This window comes from Heptranchias perlo, unplaced genomic scaffold (assembly GCF_035084215.1).
Source record: "Heptranchias perlo isolate sHepPer1 unplaced genomic scaffold, sHepPer1.hap1 HAP1_SCAFFOLD_66, whole genome shotgun sequence".
NCBI classification, from domain to species: domain Eukaryota; kingdom Metazoa; phylum Chordata; class Chondrichthyes; order Hexanchiformes; family Hexanchidae; genus Heptranchias; species Heptranchias perlo.
In genome coordinates this window covers 3,279,962-3,302,402 of record NW_027139688.1, presented here as the reverse complement: position 1 = coordinate 3,302,402, position 22,441 = coordinate 3,279,962, and the positions used below count along the sequence as shown (strand labels likewise).

At 45.0% G+C, this 22,441-nt stretch overlaps 1 protein-coding gene across 1 annotated transcript; it reads right to left on the bottom strand.

Moving 5' to 3' along the window:
* Positions 1 to 15,942: 15,942 nt before the first annotated feature.
* Positions 15,943 to 22,132, bottom strand: LOC137318175 (erythroblast NAD(P)(+)--arginine ADP-ribosyltransferase-like). Its single transcript, XM_067981133.1, has 3 exons — positions 22,057 to 22,132; positions 21,434 to 21,514; positions 15,943 to 16,787 (listed from the first exon to the last, which is right to left on the bottom strand). Exons 1-3 carry the CDS (start codon positions 22,130 to 22,132, stop codon positions 15,943 to 15,945), a joined length of 1,002 nt encoding a protein of 333 aa, XP_067837234.1.
* Positions 22,133 to 22,441: the final 309 nt, after the last annotated feature.

Genomic DNA, 22,441 nt, shown 5'->3' with positions numbered 1-22,441 from the left:
AGAAGGTGGTGGTGAGCCGCCTTCTTGAACCGCTGCAATCCGTACGGTGAAGGTTCTCCCACAGTGCTGTTAGGTGGGGAGTTCCAGGATTTTAACCCATCGACAATGAAGGAACGGCGATAAATTTCCAAGTCGGGATGGTGTGTGGCTTGGAAGGGAACGTGCAAGTGGTGTTGTTCCCATATGCCTGCTGTCCTGATCCTTCTACGTGGTGGAGTTCGCGGGTTTGGGAGGTGCTGTCGAAGAAGCCTTGGACGAGTTACTGCAGTGCATCCTGTAGATGGTACACACTGCAGCCATTGTGCGCCGCTGGTGAAAGGAGTGAATGTTTTTGGTGGTGGATGGGGTGCCAATCAAGCGTGTTGCTTTGTACAAGATGGTGCCGAGCTTCTGGAGTGTTGTTGGAGCTGCACTCATCCAGGCAAGTGGAGAGTATTCCATCAAACTCCTGACTTGTGCCTTGTTGATGGTGGAAAGGCGTTGTGGAGTCAGGAGGTGAGCCACTAGCCGTAGACAACCCAGCCTCGAACACACTCTTGTAGACACAGTATTTATATGGCTCCACCAGTTAAGTTTCTGGTCAATTGTGACCCCCAGGATGTTGATGGTGGGGGATTCGGCGATGTCAATGCCGTTGAATGTCAAGGGGAGGTGGTTAGACTCTCTCTTGTTGGAGATGGTCATTGCCTGCCAATTGTCTGCTGCGAATGTTACTTGCCAATTATCAGCCCAAGCCTGGATGTTGTCCAGGTCTTATGGATGCGGGCTCGGACTGCTTCATTATCTGATGGGTTGCGAATGGAACTGAACACTGTAAAATCATCAGTGAACATCCCCATTTCTGACCTTATGATGGAGGGAAGGTTATTGATGCAGCAGCTGAAGATGGTTGGGCCTAGGACACTGCTAGTCATAAAGTCATAGAGTCATAGAGTTATACAGCACGGATAGAGGCCCTTCGGCCCATCGTGTCCGCGCCGGCCATCAAGCCCAGTCTAATCTAATCCCATATTCCAGCATTTGGTCCGTAGCCTTGTATGCTATGGCATTTCAAGTGCTCATCCAAATGCTTCTTGAATGTTGTGAGGGTTCCTGCCTCCACAACCCTCTCGGGCAGTGAGTTCCAGACTCCAACCACCCTCTGGGTGAAAAAAGTTCTTTCTCAAATTCCCTCTAAACCTCCCGCCTTTTACCTTGAATCTATGCCCCCTTGTTATAGAACCCTCAACGAAGGGAAAAAGCTCCTTAGTATCCATCCTATCTATGCCCCTCATAATTTTGTACACCTCAATCATGTCCCCCCTCAGCCTGCTCTGCTCCAAGGAAAACAAACCCAATCTTCCCAGTCTCTCTTCATAGCTGAAGCGCTCCAGCCCTGGTAACATCCTGGTGAATCGCCTCTGCACCCTCTCCAAAGCGATCACATCCGTCCTGTCGTGCGGCGACCAGAACTGCACACAGTGCTCCAGCTGTGGCCTAACCAGTGTTTAATACAGCTCCATCATAACCTCCTTGCTCTTATATTCTATGCCTCGGCTAAGAAAGGCAAGTATCCCATATGCCTTCTTTACCACCTTATCTACCTGTTCCGCCGCCTTCAGGGATCTGTGAACTTGCACACCAAGATCCCTCTGACCCTCTGTCTTGCCTAGGGTCTTCCCATTCATTGTGTATTCCCTTGCCTTGTTAGTCCCTCCAAAGTGCATCACCTCGCACTTTTCCGGGTTGAATTCCATTTGCCACTGTTCCGCCCATCTCACCAACCCATCTATATCGTCCTGCAGACTGAGGCTATCCTCCTCGCTATTTACCACCCTACCAATTTTTATATCATTAGCGAACTTACTGATCATACCTTTTACATTCATATCCAAGTCGTTAATGTAGAACACAAACAGCAAGGGCCCCAGCACAGATCCCTGTGGTACCCCACTGGCCACAGGCTTCCACTCACAAAAGCAACCTTCGACCATCACCCTCTGCCTTCTGCCACTAAGCCAGTTTTGTATCCAAAGTGACAAGGCACCCTGGACTCCATGGGCTCGTACCTTCTTGACCAGTCTCCTGTGCGGGACTTTATCGAAGGCCTTACTGAAATCCATGTATACCACATCCACTGCGTTACCCTCATCCACACGCCTAGTCACCCCCTCAAAAAAATTCAATGCTCTGAGGAACCCCTGCAGCAATGGTTTGGCTGAGATGATTGGCCTCCTGGAACCACTAACGTCTTCCTTTGTGCTAGGTATGACTCTAGCCACTGGAGAGTTTTCCCCCTGATTCCCATTGACTTCAATATTACTCGGGCTCCTTGGTGCCACACTCGGCCAATTGCTGCCTTGATGTCAAGGGCAGTCACACTCACCTCACCTTTTTTGAACCAAGGCTGTAATGAGGTCTGGAGCCCAGTGGTCCTGGCGGAACCAAACTGAGCAGCGGTGAGCAGGTTATTGGTGAGTAAGTGCCGCTTGATAGAACTGTCGACGACACCTTCCATCACTTTGCTGATGATTGAGAGTGGACTGATGGGGCGGTAATAGATTATAAGCTGGACTCAGAAGGTACCGATCCCGGTGTCACGCACTAGCGAGGATTGAAATAAGGGGATATTGCAGACGAATGTGTGGCTGGAGTGATGGTGCAGGAGGGAGGGTTTCGATTTCTGTGGCATTGGGAGCGGTTCTGGCAGAGGAGGAACCTGTATAAGCTGGGCGGGTTGAACTTCAACACGGCCGGGACCAATATCATCGCAGGGAGGTGTGCTGGTGCTGTTGGGGAGGGTTTAAGCTCGCTTGGCAGGGAAATGGGAACCTGAGTGTAGATTCTGAAGGGAGTGAAGCAGAGCTGGAAATGGAAGGCATAAAATTGGTAAGCGAGTTTAGAATGCAGAGGAAACAAAGGCTTGAAAATAAACCAAGGAGTTTGGCAGTGCTTCATGGTATATACCTCAATGCAAGGAGTCTAGTGAATTAGGCAGATGAGCTGAGGGCACAGACGTGGAAGTACGATATCTTAGCTATTAATGAAAAAATGGCTTAACAGGGGCAGGAATGACAGCTCAACGTTCCTGGATACAGGGTTTTCAGACGAGTTAGAGAGGAGGACTAATATGGTCGTGGGACGCAACAGTGTTTAAAGCAACAATTACAGCTGTGAGGAGCGATGACCTGTTAGAAGGATCATCACATGAAGCCATATGGGTGGAACTGAAGAACAAAAAAGGGGCAATCACACTGCTGGGAATGTAATATTGACCCCCTAAACAGTCAGAGAGAGATAGAAGAGCAAATATGTAGGCACATTTGTGAGAATTATAAAAATAATAGGCAGTAATAGTAAGGGATTTTTACTACCCTATTATTAAATGGGATACAATCAGTGTAAAATGTACGGAGGGCGCAGATTTCTGAAAATGGATTCAGGAGAAGATTTTTAGCCAGTATGTAGCAAGCCCAACAAGAGGGGGGCAGTTCTGGATTTAGTTTTCGGGAATGAAGCTGGGCAAGTGGGAGGGGTATAAGTGGTACAGCATTTTGGTGGTAGTGATCATAATTCAGTTATATTTAGCGTAGTTATGGAAAAGGACAAATATCGAACAGGAGTTAATTTTCTTAATTGGGGAAAGGCCAATTTAATTAAGCTGAGATGTGATTTGATAAGAGTGGACTGTAAACAGCTATTTGAAGGTAAATCAGTGTCAGAGCAGTGGGAAACATTAAAGGGGAAGATAGTGACTGTTCAGGTCAAATAAGCTCCCCCAAAGAGAAAGGGTGGATCTCCCAAATCTCGAGCCCCCTGGATGTCAATGAGCATACAAGGTAGGATATGGCAAAAAAGGGAAGCTTATGTCAGATACCGAGAGCTCAATACTGCAGAAAGCCTCGAGGAGTATAGATGTGGAGATGCCGGTGATGGACTGGGGTTGACAATTGTAAACAATTTTACAACACCAAGTTATAGTCCAGCAATTTTATTTTAAATTCACAAGCTTTCGGAGGCTTCCTCCTTCGTCAGGTGAACGATGTGAAAAATTTGTGAGAATTATAAAAATAATAGGCAGTAATAGTAAGGGATTTTTACTACCCTATTATTAAATGGGACACAATCAGAAGAGTATAGACAGTGCAAGGGTGATATTAGAAAGGAAATTAGGAAAGCAACGAGAATGTATAAAAAATATTGGCAAGTAAAATCAAGGAAAACCCAAAGATGTTTTTTCAATACATAAAGAGCAAAAGGGTAACGAAGGAAAGAGTAGAACCTATTAGACCAAAAAGGTAACCTGTGTGTGGAGGCGGAAGATATGAATATGGTTCTCAATGAATACTTTGCATCTGGCATCACAAAATAGAGACATGATGCAGACATTGTTGTTAAGGAGGAGGTGTTTGAAATATTGGATGGGATAAACGTAGCGAGAGAGAGACTATTAAGTGGTTTAGCATCTTTGAAAGTAAATAAATCGCCAAGGCTCGGATGAAATGTATCCCAGGCTGTTCAGAGAATCAAGGGAGGAAATAGCAGAGGCTCTGACCATCATTTTCCAATCCTTTCTGGATATTGGCGTGGTGGCGGAGGACTGCTAACGTTGTACTGTTGTTTTAAAAGGGAAAAAGGGATAGACAGAGTAATTACAGGCCAGTCAGCCTAACCTCGGTGTTGGGTAAATTATTGGAAAAAAATCGGAAATCATCATTTCGAAAGGCACGGACCATTAAAGACAGTCAGCGTGGATTTGTTAATGGAAGGTCGTGTCTGACTAACTTGATCGAATTTTTTGAGGAGGCAACATGGAGGGTCGATGAGGGGGGCGCGATTGATGTCATCAAATGGATTTCGGCAAGGCTTTTGAAAAGGTCCCACTTGGCAGACTGGTCAGAAAAGTAAAAGCCCATGGGATCCAAGGGAAAGTGGCAAGGAGGATCCAAAATTGGATCAGTGACAGGAAGCAAAGTGTAATGGTCGACGGTGTTCTGTGATGGGAAGGCTGTTTGCAGTGGGGTTCCACGGTGCTCAGTACTATTTCGCTTGCTTTTTGTAGTGTATAACAATGGTTTAGATTTTAATGTAGGGATTTAATTAAGAAGTTAGCAGATGATACAAAAATTGGCCATGTGATTGATGGTGAGGAAGAAAGCTGTGGACTGCAGGAGGATATCAATGGACTGGTCAGGTGGGCAGAAAAGTAGCAAATGGAATTCAATCCGGAGAAGTGTGAGGTAATGCATTTGGGGAGGGCAAACAAGGCAATGGAACTGGGAGGATACTGAGAAATGTAAAGAAACATTGGGACCTTGGAGTGCATGTCCACAGATCCCTGAATGTAGCCGGACAGGTAATAGTTGGCAAAGAAAGCATACGGGATACTTTCCTTTATTAGCCGAGGCATAGAGTATAAGAGCAGGGAGGTTATGCTAGAATTATATAAAACACGAGTCAGGCCACACCTTGAGTATTGCGTATAGTTCTGGTAACCACATTACAGAAAAGATGTGATTGCACTCGACAGGGTAAAAAGGAGATTCACGAGGCTGTTGCCAGGACTTGAGAATTTTAGCTCTGTGGAAAGATTGGATAGGCTGGCATTGTTTTCTTTGGAACAAAGGAGGCTGAGGGGAGATTGAATTGCGGTGTATAAAATTATGAGAGGCCTAGATAGAGTGGATAAGAAGGGCATTTTTCCTTCAGCAGAGAGGTCAATAACAAGGGGGCAAAGATTTAAAGTAATTGGTAGGAGGATCAGAGGGGAGTTGAGGAGAAATTTTTCACCCAGAGGGTGGTGGTGGTCTGTAACTCACTGCCTGGAAGGTTAGTAGAGGCAGAAACCCTGATCACATTTAAACAGTACTTGGATGTGAACTTGAAGTGCCGTAACCTACAAGGCTACGGACCAAGTGATAAAAGTGGGATTAGGCCGGACTGCTCTTTTTCAGCAGGCACAGACAAGATGGGCCGAATATCGTAACTTTCTATGATTCTATGCAGACCGTGAACCCTTCCCTCCTGCTCCAGCCGCACTTTGACCTGCCTCATAATTCCCTCCTTAATCTGCCCAGTGCAAAACTATCTGGATATCATATACTCGAAGCCTGTTTTTGAGCCTTGTGCTGAAATCTTATTATTCCCCCTATAAACGTATTTCCATCCGTGTTATTGGTTTCAACCATGGCTATTTTCTGCACTCCTTTCCTTCCTAAAGATGGACCCACCTGTTCCACGATGTTCTTCCCTCTGGCGCCAAGGAGGCAACTTATCATTCGTGTCCTGCACAGCTGCAGAAGGGTTGGTCTATTGCCCTGACCACACAATCTCCTCCCAGTATCGCTTTCCATTTCCTGTGCCACACCTGCCTCTCACTTCCGCTCCACTCGGGGTGTCCCCCTACTCCCTGGTCTCACACTGTTACACAGGAAGACCTTCCTCTGATCACTGTCTCTATCCACCTTACAGTCTCCAACACCAGTTATCTATTGGACAGTTCCACTACTCAGGGGCTCCCTCCACCTGTGACTGCACTGCCCCTCCAGATGGTCACTCACTTCCCTCTGTCTACACAGTATCTGTGCTGTTACACCTTCCTGAGCTACAGGTTCTTGATCGTGATCTGGACCCTTTATCAGGACAGAAATTATATTTTGATGAATTTTCTTAACCTCCCTGTGTTCATTCTCATTCTTTTTGAAGATGTTGGATCTTCTCCACTGTTTGGACATTCAGCCATGGTGGTGACAGGCGTTTCCAGATTTCGATGCTTTGTAATAAATATAATATTAATCGGAGGCTTAGACAGACATATTAAAATGAGCAGGAGAACTTTGCCGTGTTAAACATGATATCAAGTCCCTCCTCCCCAATCAGTACAACAGCTGTTAGCTCTGGGATCGAGCATTTCCCGAGTGTAACCATCAACTCTCCACATCAGGTGCGACACAGACAGCTGCCCAGTGAAACCCAGTGAGTCTCGCTGATCTCCACAACCCAGTTCCAGACGGGCTCCCGACGGCTGAGACTCTGCACTGGGAGCACCCATTGGTAAGATTTACTCACAGTGCAGGACTTATTTCTGGGGTAGAGAATATTCAGGAGGGAGATATGGAGCGGTGGATAATTGATCAATTCAATGGTCCGTCACTCTGTTTCACAGATATTATTTTTATTCACAGATTGTGTTTAATATTTTTGATTTGTTGAGTTTTGATATTCAGTTATTCTTTTCTATAAACACGATATCTATCCACATCACACAATGTATCGGTGGATGTGATTCCTCTGGATTCTATGGACAGTAACATTGTCCGTGTGTTTATGCAGAGGTGTCCTGGCTGCTGCTTCCAATTGAACATATTTATCAGATCTCTCATGGTGTCAGCACCTGACTAATGAGCACTGTAGGAGGTGAGGAGATTTACCACTGTTCTAATATTAACACTAATGAGCACGGTAGGAGGTGAGGAAATTTACCACTGTTCTAATATTTACACCAATGAGCACTGTAGGGGGTGAGGAGATTTACCACTGTTCTAATATTAACACTGATGAGTACGGTAGGAGGTGAGGAGATTTACCACCGTTCTAATATTAACACTAATGAGCACTGTCGGCGGTGAAGAGATTTACCAATGTTCTAATATTAATACTAATGAGCACTGTAGGAGGTAAGGAGATTTTCCACTGTTCTAATATTAACATTAATGAGCACTGCAGGAGGTGAGGAGATTTAACACTGTTCTAATATTAACACTAATGAGCACTGTAGGAGGTAAGGAGATTTACCACTGTTCTAATATTAACACTAATGAGCACTGTAGGAGGTGAGGAGATTTCCAACTGTTCTAATATTAACAATTGTGTGTAATGTTATGGATGATGTAACTTTAAACAGTCAGGTGATGCGCAGTATTTCTGTTTTCAATATCTTTATCGGTCTTACATTCTCAGAAAACGCCAGCAAAATACAAGTGGTCGATTTGTATTCTGACATCCAGTGCTGGATGGGGAAAAATGTCCTCCAACTGAATATTGGGAAGACTGAAGCCATTGTCTTTTGTCCCCGCTGCAAACTACGTTCCCTCGCTCCCTACACCTTCCCTTTCCCTGGTCACTATGTGACTGATTGGACCATTCGCAACCTTGGCGTCCTATTTGACCCTGTGATGATCTTCCGACCACAAATCCGCTCTATCACCAAGACCGCCTACTTCCACCTCCACATCGTCACCTGTCTCCATCCTTGTCTCAGCTCGTCTGCTGCTGACACTCTGATCCACGCCTTTGTTACCTCCAGACTGCACTATACCAATGCTCTCCTGGCCGTCTCCCATCTTCCACCCTCCATAACCTTGAGCTCTGCCAAAACTCTGCTGCCCGTACCCTAACTCGCAACAAGTCCCCTTCACTCTTTACCCCCATACTCTCTGACCAACATTGGCTCCCGGTCCGGCAACGCCTTGATTTTAAAAAACACATTCTGGATTTCAAATGCCTCCACGGCCTCGCCCCTCCCTATCTCTGGAACCTCCTCCAGCCCTACAACCCCGATTTTAATCGCTCCGCCATTGGCGGCCGTGCCTTCAGCTGCCTCGGCTCCAAGTTCTGGAATTCCCTCCCTCACCCTCTCTGCGTCTCTCGCCTCCTCGAAGACGCTTCTTATAACCGATCTCCTTGACCGAGCATTTGTTCATCTCTCCTAATATCTCCTGATGTGGCTCGGTGTGAGATTCTGTTTGATAAGCGCTCCCGTGAAGCGCCATGGGACGTTTTACTACGTTAAAGGCGCTAAATAAATGCAAGTTGTTGTCGAATTGTCGGCTGTTAGAAAATGAATATTCTCCATTTGTTTATGTGTGTGTGCCTCTGGTTGTGCTCACGCACGTCCGTCCAATCAAACTATCAGTCAGTGTATTTTCCTTTCGCCACTTTGGAAATGGAAAAGCGATTAAGTCTCGGATCAGTAATCGCTCTAAACTATAGTTGAAGTGATTTTCGGCATTAATTTGTAACAAAATTTGAGACTTGGTAAAATCCAGTTCCCTGATGTTTCAGTCACACTGACACGAGTAGAATAAAAACACAACAACAACTTGCATTTCCACCGCGTTTTAAACATCGAAAAACATCGTAAGGCGATTCACAGAAACCGAATCAGAGAAAAGCTGGGAACTGAATAAAGGAGGTAGAAGGAGGGGTGGTCAAAGGTTGGTCAAAGAAGTGGGTTTCAGGAGGATCTTAAAGGAGTAGAGGGAGGTGGAGAGGGTTATGGAGAGAATTACAGGTCATAGGGACCAGACAGCCGAAGGCACGGCCGCCGTAGGTGGGGTGAGAGAGTGAAATGCACAAGAGGCCAGAGTCGGTGGAACAGAGAGACCTTGGAGGTGGGGGGTTGTGGGGTTGGAGGAGGTTATAGAGACAGGGGGGACGAGACCACGAAGAGATTTTAAAATGAGGATGAGAGTTTTAATGTGGAGGTGCTGATCGGTGAGCAGGGTTTGGGATGCACTTAAGTTTACCGAGGGTGAAAGGAGAAAGGCCGGCCCAGAGAGTGTTGGAAAAATCGAGTGAACATGTGATAAAAGCATGGATGAGGGTTTCAGCAGCAGATGGGCTGAAGCAGGGATGAAGATGGGCGATGTTACGGGAGGTGGAAGTCGAGGCGGTATTTATGATGGAGAGAATATCGGGTCGGAAGCTCAGCTTGGCGTCAAATCGAACGCTGAGGTGGTGAACAGTTTGGTTCAATCTGAGACATTGACTGGGACGAACAGAATTCGTGGCGGGGATCGAAGATCGTGTCGTCCGTCTTTCCAATGATTGATTGGAGAAATGTGTAACTCATCTAAGAATAGATGTCGGACAAGCAGCGTGACAAAGCAGAGGCTGTGTAGGTGTTGAGGGAGGAGGTGGACAAGGAGAACAGAGTGTTGTCAGCGTACATGTGAAAGTCGATCCATTGCCTTCGGATAATGTCTCCAAGGGGCAGCAAGAAAATGGGAAATAGGAGGGGGTGAGGATAGATCAATGGACACTCCCAGGGCAGGTTCAGCACGGAGTTTAGAAGAAGAGTAAAGCTCCCTCTACACTTCCCCATCAAACACTCCCAGGGCAGGTTCAACACGGGGTTTAGATGAAGAGTAAAGCTCCCTCTACACTGTCCCATCAAACACCCCCAGGGCAGGTAAAGCACGGGGTTGGATGAAGAGTAAAGCTCCCTCTACACTGCCCCAGCAAACACTCCCGGGGCAGGTTCTGCACGGGGTGAGATGAAGAGTAAGGCTCCCTCTACACTGTCCCATCAAACACTCCCAGGGCAGGTACAGTTTTAGATACAGAGTAAAGCTCCCTCTACACTGTCCCATCAAACACTCCCAGAGCAGGTACAGGGTTAGATACAGACTAAAGCTCCCTCTACACTTTCCCATCAAACACTCCCAGGGCAGGTACAGTTTTAGATACAGAGTAAAGCACCCTCTACACTGTCCCATCAAACACTCCCAGAGCAGGTACAGGGTTAGATACAGACTAAAGCTCCCTCTACACTGTCCCATCAAACACTCCCAGGGCAGCTACAGCACGGGTTTAGATACAGGTTACAGCTCCAACTACACTGTCCCACCAAAGACTCACAGGACAGCTACTGCCCCGAGTTAGATACAGAGTAAAGCTCCCTCTTCACTGTCCCATCAAACACTCCCAGGGCAGTTATAGCACGGAGTTAGATACAGAGTAAAGCTCCCTCTACACCGTGCCATCAAACACTCCCAGGGCAGGTACAGCTCGGAGTTACAGACAGAGTAATGTTACCTCTGCAATGTCCCATCAAACACTTTAAGTGCAGGTACAGCACAGGTTGGACACATTTCAGAGACCCCTCTACATTATCCTTACAATGCCTCTCTACCTCATAGCTTCCGATTTAAGTACAGTAAGTTTCAATGCAGACTAAAACCAATTATCTTTTTGTGCATGAATCGCAACATTTGAAAAGCACCGCTTAATATAAAAGTCTAATCTCCCCTTACCGATTGGACACTCAGCGGATCGATACTTCAGCAAAAGCGTTCGCGATGAGTCCCTTTGAAACAGAACACAAAGTTAAATTCTTTAGCTATTCATCCGCTACGTGTTGGGAGCCAAGGGCCATTAAGTATTTTTTGCTGTTAATCTGAAACTGATCTTTGATAGCGAGCCTTGTATGGAGAGGCCCAGGGGCAGATTTTCAGTTATTGCACGTTGGTAGCCTGGGCGCAGAGCAAACAGAGGAAAATCGGGCGATGACGTCCGCCCACACAGAATAGAGTCCGCCCCATTTTCCATCCAGCAGGTGATCCAATTCACCCAGAGTTAATAGAATAAATCCAGCCCGGTTATCGCTCCGCCCACGACATATCATTGCTTGTGAAACAGCATTCATTGCTTCATACGTTCACAGATGATGTCACTTCATAGCAGATACAGCGATGGAGAATAAGGAGTGGACACGACAGACCTGCTGTCAAGGTGGGGGAAGGAGCAGCTAAAACGTGCAGGCGCCCGAGGGCATTTTCATAGCAATTCCGTTTTATAGAAGGGTTACTAGTTCCAAGAATGATGAATAGGACACGGTAGCCAAGAAATACCCTGGGCAGTTGGATTGCGCAATCTGGGCGAGAGCTTTGAGCAAGGTATCAGCCGGAGGGGGCGATTAATAACGAGAAGATTGCACAGACTCTTCCAAAACCGTGAACTGCAATCCTTGAAGAGTGTGTTTTCTCCCAGGTGTCACGGTGTTCGGCAAAATGGAACAAATGCAGAAGGTCTTGCAAAAAACGGGGTTGAAGTCAGAACTAACAGAGGGAAGAATAGTATTCATCTGCTGTAAAGCGGGATTACTAAATTATATCAACACACTGGATGGTAAACGTAGGAAATTTCCTAAACCAGCTTTAATTTTGTGATCTTTGTCTGAATTTCGAAGATGGCAGAATGTTTTTTGGAGATACCTGACAGATCCGCGGAATGAAGCACTTTTGGTGAAGCAAATCAGTTTCATTTTCTGGATTACTATCAGAAACTTACCCAGATAACACGGGAAGAAGCTAAAACTCACATTAGACAAAAATGTAAAGTGCAGAAACCGAGGGATCTGGAGTAAGAGAGATAGAAAAGAGCATTCATTGCTTCACATGTTCATAAGCACTTACCGTCATGCGTGTAAAATCGCCAATAATCTGAATATAAGGGATTTACTAACGACTGTGAACGTGAATGTAATAAATTTTGCAACAATTTTATTACATTTTGATTCATTCATTAAATATTTAGAACACGAGAATGTCACATTGGTGTTCAACTTTCAAACATTCATGTTTATTCGATATTATAAAATTGTCCCGTGTTAAATTAATTCGACCGTTTCACCTGTACAATTGTAGATATTACTGAGAATTAATTGACATTTTCAGTCAGTTATAATGTGCTGTGCTGCTATTTCTTCCGTTCTTTCTGAACAGTCCATACATGTGACTTACAGTTAATAATCTAACATAGCGATTCGGTGTAAGGAACAAAAACTTTGAAATTCAGAGTAAGAGGGGTGGGGACGATTATGGACCGAAATGGAGACCTACCCATGAAGTCAGAGAGCATGGCTGAGGTACTAAACGAGTATTTTCCATCTGTCTTTATCAAGGAAGAAGATGCTGACAACTCACAATAAAAGGCGAGGTAGTTGAGATATTGGGTGGGCTAAAAATTGATAAAGAGCAGGTACTAGAAAGGCTGGCTGTACTTAAAGTAGATAAGTCACCCGGTCCGGATGGGATACATCCTATGTTGCTGAGAGAAGTAAGGCTGGAAATTGCAGAGGTCCTGGCCATTACCCTCCAATCATCCTTCGATACGGGAAGACTGGAGAATTGCAAATGTTGCATCCTTGCTCAAAAATGGCTGTAAAGATAAACCCTGCAACCACAGGCCAGTCAGTTTAACCTCAGTGGTGGGGAAACTTTTATAAACCATGCTCTTGGACAAAATTAACAGTAACTTGGACAAGTGGGGATAAATTGAGGAAAGCCAGCACCGATTTGTTAAATGTATATCCTGTTGAACTAATCTGATAGAGATTTTTTGATGAGATAACAGAAAGGGCTGATGAGGGCAATGCTGCTGATGTGGTTTATATGGACTTCCAAAAGGCGTTTGACAAAGTGCCACCTAACAGGCGCGTCAACAAAGTTGAAGCCCATAGAATAAAAGGGACAGTGGCAGCATGGATATGAAATTGACTATGTGACAGGAAACAAATAGTACTGGTGAACGGTTGTTGTTCGGACTGGAGGGAGGTGGACATTGGTGTTCCCCAGGGGTCCGTGATGGGACCATTCCTTTTCTTGATATATATCAATGACTTGCACATGTGTTTACGGGGCACAATTTTAAAATTTGCAGATGACCCAAAACTTGGAAGTGCAGGGAATAGTGAGGAGGATAGTAATAGACTTTAAGAGGATATAGAGAGGCTGATGGAATGGGCGGACGCGTGGCAGATTAAATTTAACGCAGATAATTACGAAGTGATACATTTTGGCACAAAGGACGTGGAGGGGCAAAATAAACTAATTGTTACAATTCTAAAAGGGGTACAGGAACAGAGACACCTGGGGCTATATGTGCGAAATCTTTGATGGTGGCAGGGCAGGTTGAGAAAGCGATTAAAAAAAGCATACGGGATCCTGGGCTTTATAAATACAGGGAAAGAATACAAAAGCAAGGAATCTATATTGAAATTTTATAAAACAATGGTTCAACCACAACTCTCTATTGTGTCCAATTCTGTGCACCACGTTGTAGGAAAGTTATGAAGGCCTTGGAGAGGGTGCAGAAAAGATTTACTGGAATGGTTCCAGGATTGAGAGACTTCAGTTACGTGGATAGACAGGAGAAGCTTGGGTTGTTCTCCTTGGAGCAGAGAAGGTGGAGAGGAGATTTGATAGAGGTATGCAAAATAATGAGGGGTCCAGACAGAGTAGATAGAGAGAAACTGTTCCCATTAGCGGAAGGGTCAAGAACCAGAAGCCAAAGATTTAAGGTGATTGGCAAAAGAACCAAAGACGATATGAAGAAAAACTTTTTTACACAGCGAGTGGTTAGGACCTGGAATTCGTTGCCCGAGGGGGTGGTGGAGGCAGATTCAATCGCGGCCTTCAAAAGGGAACTGGATAAGAACTTGAAAGAAAAATAATTGCAGGGCGACAGGAAAAGGGCGAAGGAATGGGACTCGCTGGATTGCTCTTGCAGAGAGCCGGCACAGAGTGCTGGGCCTAATGGCCTGCTTCTTTGCTGTAACCATTCTACGGTTCATATTTTTGAAATTACTTGCACAATATTTCCAGATAAGTTAATGTACAACAATCACCCACAGAATCCATCAGTGCACAACAACACAAATAAATTACCAATGAACAATTTGAATAATTTAAAAACAATTTTAATAGGATATCAGATCCAGTACATCACATAGTGGCGAAAATAACATTTTATGTTGTACCGATAAAGGTGAGGAAATATAATTATTGAGCACATTATGGACAGTATTTAGAATCATGTTCGGAATCACGAACTCCCAGCCCACGAATACCATTGGTTACATGGAGTGCAGCATTCTCTCCACATTCCCCGGACACCGTGTCCCAACTTGTACATTGGATTGGCATCGAGTGCTTTCAGGTCTGGTACAGCACCAGTTAGATACTGCTAGAGCTCCCTCTGCATAATGATTACAGCTTGTCTTCATTTTACTCCCTGAATCAGCATGGGCCGCTCCCAGAACAGAACGACACAGGTTAGATGCAATGCAGAACGACTTGTATATTGCCCCCGACAGTCAACCTGGGAACCACGATTAAAACGCATGTATTGAAATTAGAACGAGTTTCACAGAACTACACCAAATGCAAATAATTTTTTGAATTTGTCTATCAAAACCATGAACGGATTTGACAGAGTAAATAAGGAGAAGCTGTTTCCAGTGACAGAAGGGTCGGTAAATAAAGGGCATGGATTTAGGGTGATTGGCAACAGAGCCAGAGGAAGCAAGCGGAAACATAGTTTTATGCAGTGAGTTTTAATGAAGTGGAATGCACTGCCTGAAAGGGCGGTGGAAGCAGATTCAATAGTAACTTTCAAAAGGAATTGGATAAATTCTAGGTAGGAAAAAAATACAGGACTATGGGGAGAGGGCAGGGGAATGGGACTAATTGGATAGCTCTTTCAAAGAGCCAGCACAGGCACGTTGGGGCGAATGGCTTCCTCCTGTGCTGTACCTACTGTGATACTATGATCTCACTATCGCGTTTATTGTGAAGTTTGTAGTGTGTTAATCTGCTCGCTCAACGATTCTATCAAGTGAATGGCTGGGCCATTCATTAAAGGGTGGCTCTAGATTGAACCCGTGGTCTCAACTAACTGGTGTGTTCCCAGAGAGATGAGCTTATCAGCAGCAGACTTTAGATAAGCAGTTGGTAAATCGCCCAGCGTTCTCTCTCCATGTGTCTGTCCGGTGACCAGTGCTGAAAGTGCGACATTGTGGAACTCCGTGAGGAGAAGATTGAGCCTCAATATAATTGCATAACGCTTTATCCTCATGGGTTATCCGGGCATGAAGGTTTTATTCAGATTCAGATTTGGGCTACGGACCATCAAGGTTGGATTCCGGTGTGAAGTTAGAGACGGATCGGTTTTACCTGCAGTTTCAGAAATTCCCATTAAATATCGGAATCGTGGACTGAGTCTTCAATGAGGGTGGAGGGAACCGAACAAGCGTTGATTCCGAGCTATAGATCCAGTGTGATTGGTTGCGATCGATTCTATTTGCGCCTGAGGCGACTGTAATTCATCAGCAAACCATATTACCCTTTGTTATGGAAGATTAGGGCAAGTTACAGCGAGCTGCAGGAATTTACTAACATTTTACACCGAGATGGAAACCAGAGCTGCCAGAATCCAGAAACGGCCTAATGCTGAAATTATAGCCCCCGCACTCCGCACCACCACGAGCTTCCCACCTTCGCCTTTTTCCACCTTTACATTGGTTCCCTGCAACCCGTCCCCCGTGAGTTCAATCTTAGTGCCATGTTCCATTGGAGATATCATTCCGACTCGAAACATCTCGTAAGGTAGAATCAGAATCTCCGTTTCACCAGGAAGACACGAGCATTCTTGGATTGGGATACCGTAACCTGTGGATATTTCGAACATCGTGTTCGTGTTTATGTTCTTGTCAAAGAAGCTAAGAGCAACCTGTTCATCAAGAGAGGAAGAAGCAAAGTATCCAAATCGGACCGTTGCTCCTTCCTCAGCCTCAGCCTGCTTCTTAATCCCTCTGAAAGTGTGATGTGATTTATTGCCGGAATCCACTCTTAGTTTTTGGAGGGCAGTGGATAGAAGATAATGGAAACTTTTAAAGTTGAAATTCTTCGCGTAGATTGAGTCGGTAGCTCCGTACCGCCTAACGGCTTCATTGAACATTTTGTAGAACACGTTTCCCTTCGGTTTTTCTAGAGTATAGGCATAAACCGCTGACATGTGCTCTCTTTTCAGTCCACTCGGTACCTTGCATTTCATGTTACTCTCTGCAATCTTCCAAACTTCATCAAACGTTCCATTCTCCCTCTCTTTTTGGATGTAGTTTATTGCGATTTCATCTGATTCCGGACTCTGGGTGAATATATAAGCTGCAGAGTTTGGCGCCATGTCCAGATCGATGACATTTTTCTCGTTCTTTTCGCTGACGCTGACAGCAAGAATGTCCTGGTCTGTAAAACAAAGCAGGAATCTGACCAATCTACATCAACACTTTATAGACACATTTAGAATATGACCCAAACTGCGGGACACCGTCCAAGTTACAAAGAGGAAGGAAGAACGTGAGATAAATGGGATGGAAACGCGAAGCTTTGATCGTATAAACCTTGAGATATTTGGGAGAAGGAAAGATGATGGTGGTCATTGGGGAAATTTCCGGATTTTCTGCATGGGCGAGAGCAGACAGCGAATTTTGGCAGTGAGAATAAGGCGCTGGTTATCGAACCTTCCCGATTTTCCTTCCATTAACTTAAAGGGAAGCTCAATCAGCTGGGCTCTGTTTCCTGCCTAGATTCGCCCGCCAGATTCTCGGTCCGTTTTCCGTTCACGAGGAGCTGAGAAGAATAAGAGGTGATCTTATTGAAACATATAAGATACTGAGGGGACTAGGGGGGGTAGATGCTGAGAGGATGTTTCCCCTTGTGGGCGAGACTAGAACTCGGGGTCTCCCATTTAAGATGGAGATGAGGAGAAACCTTTTCTCTCAGAGGGTCGTGAGTCTGTAGAACTCCCTTCCCCAGAGAGCGGTGAAAGCGGAGTCATTGAATATTTTTAAGGCTGAGTTGGATAGATTCCTGATTTACAAGGGAGTCAAAGGTTACAGTAGGTAGACGGGAAAGTAGGGTTGAGGTGACAATCAGTTCATCCAAGATCTTATCAAATGGCAGAGCAGGCTCGAGGGGCCGAATAGCCTGCTCTTAATTGGTATGTTTGTTTGTTAAAGCCCTGGCGGTGAAGACGGAAATCTGTTCCCAGGTGTTCCACAGATGTGCGGTCCACGAAAAGGTTGTCCAGTTACATCAGTGCGGCGAGTTTTCCTTCCAATACAATGAGGATTGTTGGTTTCAATACCTCAATGTTTGAAAAACAAGGACATTTGATGCGACGAAAATCAACAGAATCAAGAGCATTAGATACAAACATCGAGATTTTTAATCGGCTTGAATGAAGAATGCAGATACTTACAATTAGAACACAGGGCAATAAGCAGAGTAAGAACCAAAGAGCGCATTGTTTCTGCCTTCTGTTCCCCGTCCGTCCAGGTGAACTCACTCCTGTCCCTCTGATCAGTTTCTCTTCAGGATCTGGCCTTTTATTCTGAAGAAGTGCAGCAGAATTTGTACAGTTAACATTCGGCCCAGTAACACTGAAACTGAAACGAGTAGTCCTTGGTTCGATATGAGTGTGATCGAATTTACTTATTAATGGCCCTAGAACCTGGTAAATAATTAGCTGAATACTGCGTCCGGCCTCCAGATTGCTAGATTTATAGCTGATGTTTTAAGGTCCGTCTGCAAACTGTGAATTCTATATATAATATCACAATATAATGAACTTAGAATTGGACTTGTGCACAACTTCGGTCGTTTAATCCGAGATCCCACGCCGCCAGCCGGGTGTCGCAGGAACCGATTGCTTTCTTGGAAAATTACGAACGAACATTCGAACATTTTCGGGGTGTTCAAATCATTGGGCAGAAAACAGGAACATCTCCCCCCGAGTTTCTGACAAGCCGCCAAATGGGCGAGAAGCACCCTTGGTGACGCGATTGGTGAAGAGATATTAAGATAGGGTGGGGGCAAGGCCATGTCGGATTTGAAAAGGGGCGTGAGGATTGTAAGTCCAACGCATGTTGGACTTATATTAGAACAGGAAGTGATAGCTACCTGAAAATGTAAATTTATCATCATTAATAACCACAAGTGTACAGGTGAAACAATGGAATAAAATTAACACGGAACAAATTCATAATATCATCTCGTGCACATAGCCGACTCTCCCATTTCATTATCCATGGCAGCAATTTAAAACTTCGAATCATGGAATCATAGAAAGGTTTCAGCACGGAAGGAGGCCATTTGGCCAATCGAGTCCACGCTGGCTCAATGAAAGAGCAATCCAGCAGATCCTACTCCCTCATTTTTTTTTCTTTCAAGTATTTATGCAGTTCCCTTTTGAAGGCCACGATTGAATCTGCCTCCACCACCTCCTCGAGCAGAGCCTTCCGGATCCCAACCAGTTGCTGTCTAAAAAAGTTTTTCCTCATGTCATCTTTGGTTCTTTTGCCAATCACCTTAAATCAATGACCTCTGGTTCTTGACTCTTCCGCCAATGGGAACAGTTTCTCTCTGTCTACTCTGTCTGGACCCTTCATTATTTTGAATACCTGTATCAATTCTCCTCGCAACCGTCTCTGTTCCAAGGAGAACAACCCCAGCTTCTCCAGTCTATCCCTGTAACTAAAGTCCCTCATCTCTAGAATCATTCCAGTAAATCTGTTCTGCACCCTTTCTAAGGCCTTCACATCTTCCCTAAAGTGAGACAATACTCCAGTTGTGGCCAAGCCAATGTTTTATCAAGGTTCATCATGGCTTCCATACTTTTGTATTCTCTGCCTCTATTTATAAAGCCCAGGATCCCCAATGCTTTTTTAACTGCGTTCTCAACCTGCCCTGCCAACTTCATTGATTTGTGAACATATACCCCCAGATCTCTCTGTTCCTTTACCCATTTATAATTGTGCACTCTCGTTTATATTGCCTCTCCTCCTTCATCCTGCCTAAATTTATCAATTCGCATTATTCTGCGCGAAATTTCATCTGCCACGTGTCCACCCATGCCACCAGCCTGTCTATATCCTCTTGAAGTCTATCACTATCCTCCTCACTGTTCACTGCCCTTTCAAGTTTTATGTCATCTGCAAATTTTGAATTTCAAGTCATTAATATATATCATGAAAAGCAGTGGACCTCGGAGCGATCCCTGGGAGACACCACTCTATATCTCCCTCCAGTCCGAAAATCTACCGTTTACCTCGACTCACTGTTTCCTGTCCCTTTTATTCCATGGGCCGCAATCTTGATGATAAGCCTGCCGTGTGGCACTTTATCAAACGCCTTTTGAAAGTCCATATACACCACATCAACTGCATTGCCCTCATCGACCCTCTCGTTACCTCATCAATAAACTCTATCAGGTTGTGGAGGTTTTCCAGGCGCTGGCCCATAGCACATGTCGCGAAATTGCGCTCTCTGGGCCCGAGATTTGCCACTCACAAATTTCAAGAAGAAAATCGCAGGCGGCCAGTGGACAATAGCGCCCCTGCCGGTGCCGACCTGTTGCTGAAGCGCCCATGATGTAAATTCATCCTTTGCTTCCATGGATGTGTGCAGCACAGAAGGAAACCATCGTGCCACCGTGTTTGTACCGGCTGTTTGCGAGGAAAATCTAAACAAATCCCATTCTCCCGCGCTCTCCCATTGCCCTGCATTAGACAGAAACAATTTCATGCATCGGCTTTTCACCTGACGCATTGCTATTTGAATGTTCCGTCCCCTTGTTCTGTTTTGCTCGAATGGAGTGAAGATTCGTTCCTTGCCCGCGTTGAACACAAAGAAAGGAATTGATCGGGTATAACAGAGAAAGAATGTTCGCCCTGGGCAAATCAGTACAAGCAGGCAGAATATTAAATGAGCCAACAATTTAACCCAAGAATTAAAACTAAAGTTAATTCTGTCGTTCATTGCAGCTCAGTCCCTTCATCTCACGTCTCACATGTCTCAATTAACACTGGAATCCTTCCTGAGCCTTTTTTTTCTTCCTGGGGCAGGAATCCAAAGCTGAACACACTGAGTTCTAACTGGGAAACTTAAACATTGGAGCGGTATTTCATTCTACTGTATTCTGCAACTCCCAATATCTCATCCGGGCTTTGAGTATTTTATTCAGAATTGAGAATCGTGGAACCTTACAACGCAGAAGGAGGCCATTCGGTCCATCGTGCCTGTGCTGGCTCTTTGTAAGGACTATCGAATAAGTCCCACTTCCGTCGTCTCTCCCCACAAATATGCAATTTCTTCCTTTTCATGTTTATATCCAATTCCACTTTTAATTGTAATATTAAATCTGCTTCCAGCACCGTTTCAAGTCGTGCATTCCAGATCATAACAAGTCGATGCGTAAAAAAACACCTCAAACCGCCACTGGATATTTTGCCAATTATGTTAAATCTGTGTCCTCTGGTGAACGACCCTCCTGCCAATGAAAACAGTTTCTCCTTATTTACTCTCTCGAAACACTTCATTGTTTTGACATCCTCTATTAAATCTCCTCTTGACCTTCTCTGCTCTAAAGATGGAAAGACCTGCATCTACAACTTGAATCTAACTTTTAATCATTTCTGTTGTGACCATCTCGCATAATTCCCTATTCACTCTGTACTCCCATCTGTAACTCTTAAATCCAAAGTGTACTCTCTCACATTGTGCAAAACTACTTCTCAAATCCCGCTGCGGTCTGCTTGAGCTGCAGAGGTTGGATGAACACTCTGGAGTGCGTGTTCCCGGTTCCTCTCCCTGGACCCCTCTTAAAATGAGTACGATGGTGTGGAACAGGAGCGGGCTGAGCTGGGAGTCCCCGGTGTTAAATAGACCGCCCTCCGTCACTGTCCGAGCGCACAGTTAGAGAATAGTTATTGCAGCGAGGAACATGATGCTCACAGTGGCCCGTGGAACATAATCTCACCGGGAGAAGTCGGCTTTAAACAGCAAGAGTAAGGAGACACAGGACACAGGATTAGAAGGTACATTGACCTTACCTTGATCCCGCCGGATATTCCGTCTCAGCTTCCGTGTAGAGTCGGCACTTTCTGCCTTTGGAAGTTCAATGCAGCCAATTCCTGTTTTTTTTCAGAAGAAATCAATGTTTGATCATTTGATCTGATCCTTGTTGTATGTGATTTATACCCGAGTGTCACCCTCTGGGGAAAGAGGCTTTCTGCTCTGAGGTTGTTTTTCCGTCTGATCCTTGTTATCTGAGATTTATACCCGAGTTTCACCCTCTGGGGAAAGAGGCTTTCTGCTCTGAGGTTGTTTTTCCATCTGATCCTTGTTATCTGAGATTTATACCCGAGTTTCACCCTCTGGGGAAAGAGGCTTTCTACTCTGAGATTGTGTTTTTCATCTAAAGATCTTTTATTTTTAGATAAAGGAGATGCGTTTTCTGGTAAAAAAAAACGAGCCTAAACGGTGCGACAAATCCTCAACGCGTTCAACAGTGAACAATGTTAGTTGGAACCTTTTCTTTACCACTTCCTGGTCAGTAAGTTCAGTAAAATAGACACATCATTAGTCGCAACATTTCAACCTTAAAATTTCATTGCTTAAAATCCCCACCTGATGTTTGGACATTCAGCAAAACACCTGAGAGCGCTTTCGTTACCTGAGGTGCTGAGTATCGAGTGGGAGGATAGACGGGGTAAACTCGGCGGGTCAGCATCGCCAGAGGTCACGATCATGGTCCCCCGGGCCTTCAAAAATTAAAGTGTCCCATATAGAGGAAGTGAGTGAACACACTGCGTATTATGGTGAATATCCATAGAGAGGAAGAAGGGTCGAGGGTCTCACCGCTGTCTGAGCTGCCTAGGATGGGGTAACACTCTGATTCATCTCCCTCCATCCCTGGCCTGTTTGAATAACAACGACACCTTTTGATTGGTGTGATGCTGTCCCAACATTGTATAAGATATGCGATTTGAGAACCTTTTCATCCATTCATCTGACGAAGGAGATAATCTCCGAAAGCTTGTGATTTTAAAATAAATTTG

Coding starts and splice junctions, on each gene's coding strand:
- LOC137318175 (XM_067981133.1), bottom strand. CDS start 22,132: ATGATCGTGACCTCTGGCGATGCTGACCCGCCGAGTTTACCCCGTCTA. Junction 21,515..22,056: donor CTCGATACTCAGCACCTCAG/GTAACGAAAGCG, acceptor GAAAAAAAACAG/GAATTGGCTGCATTGAACTT. Junction 16,788..21,433: donor GAATATCCGGCGGGATCAAG/GTAAGGTCAATG, acceptor TTTGTTTTACAG/ACCAGGACATTCTTGCTGTC.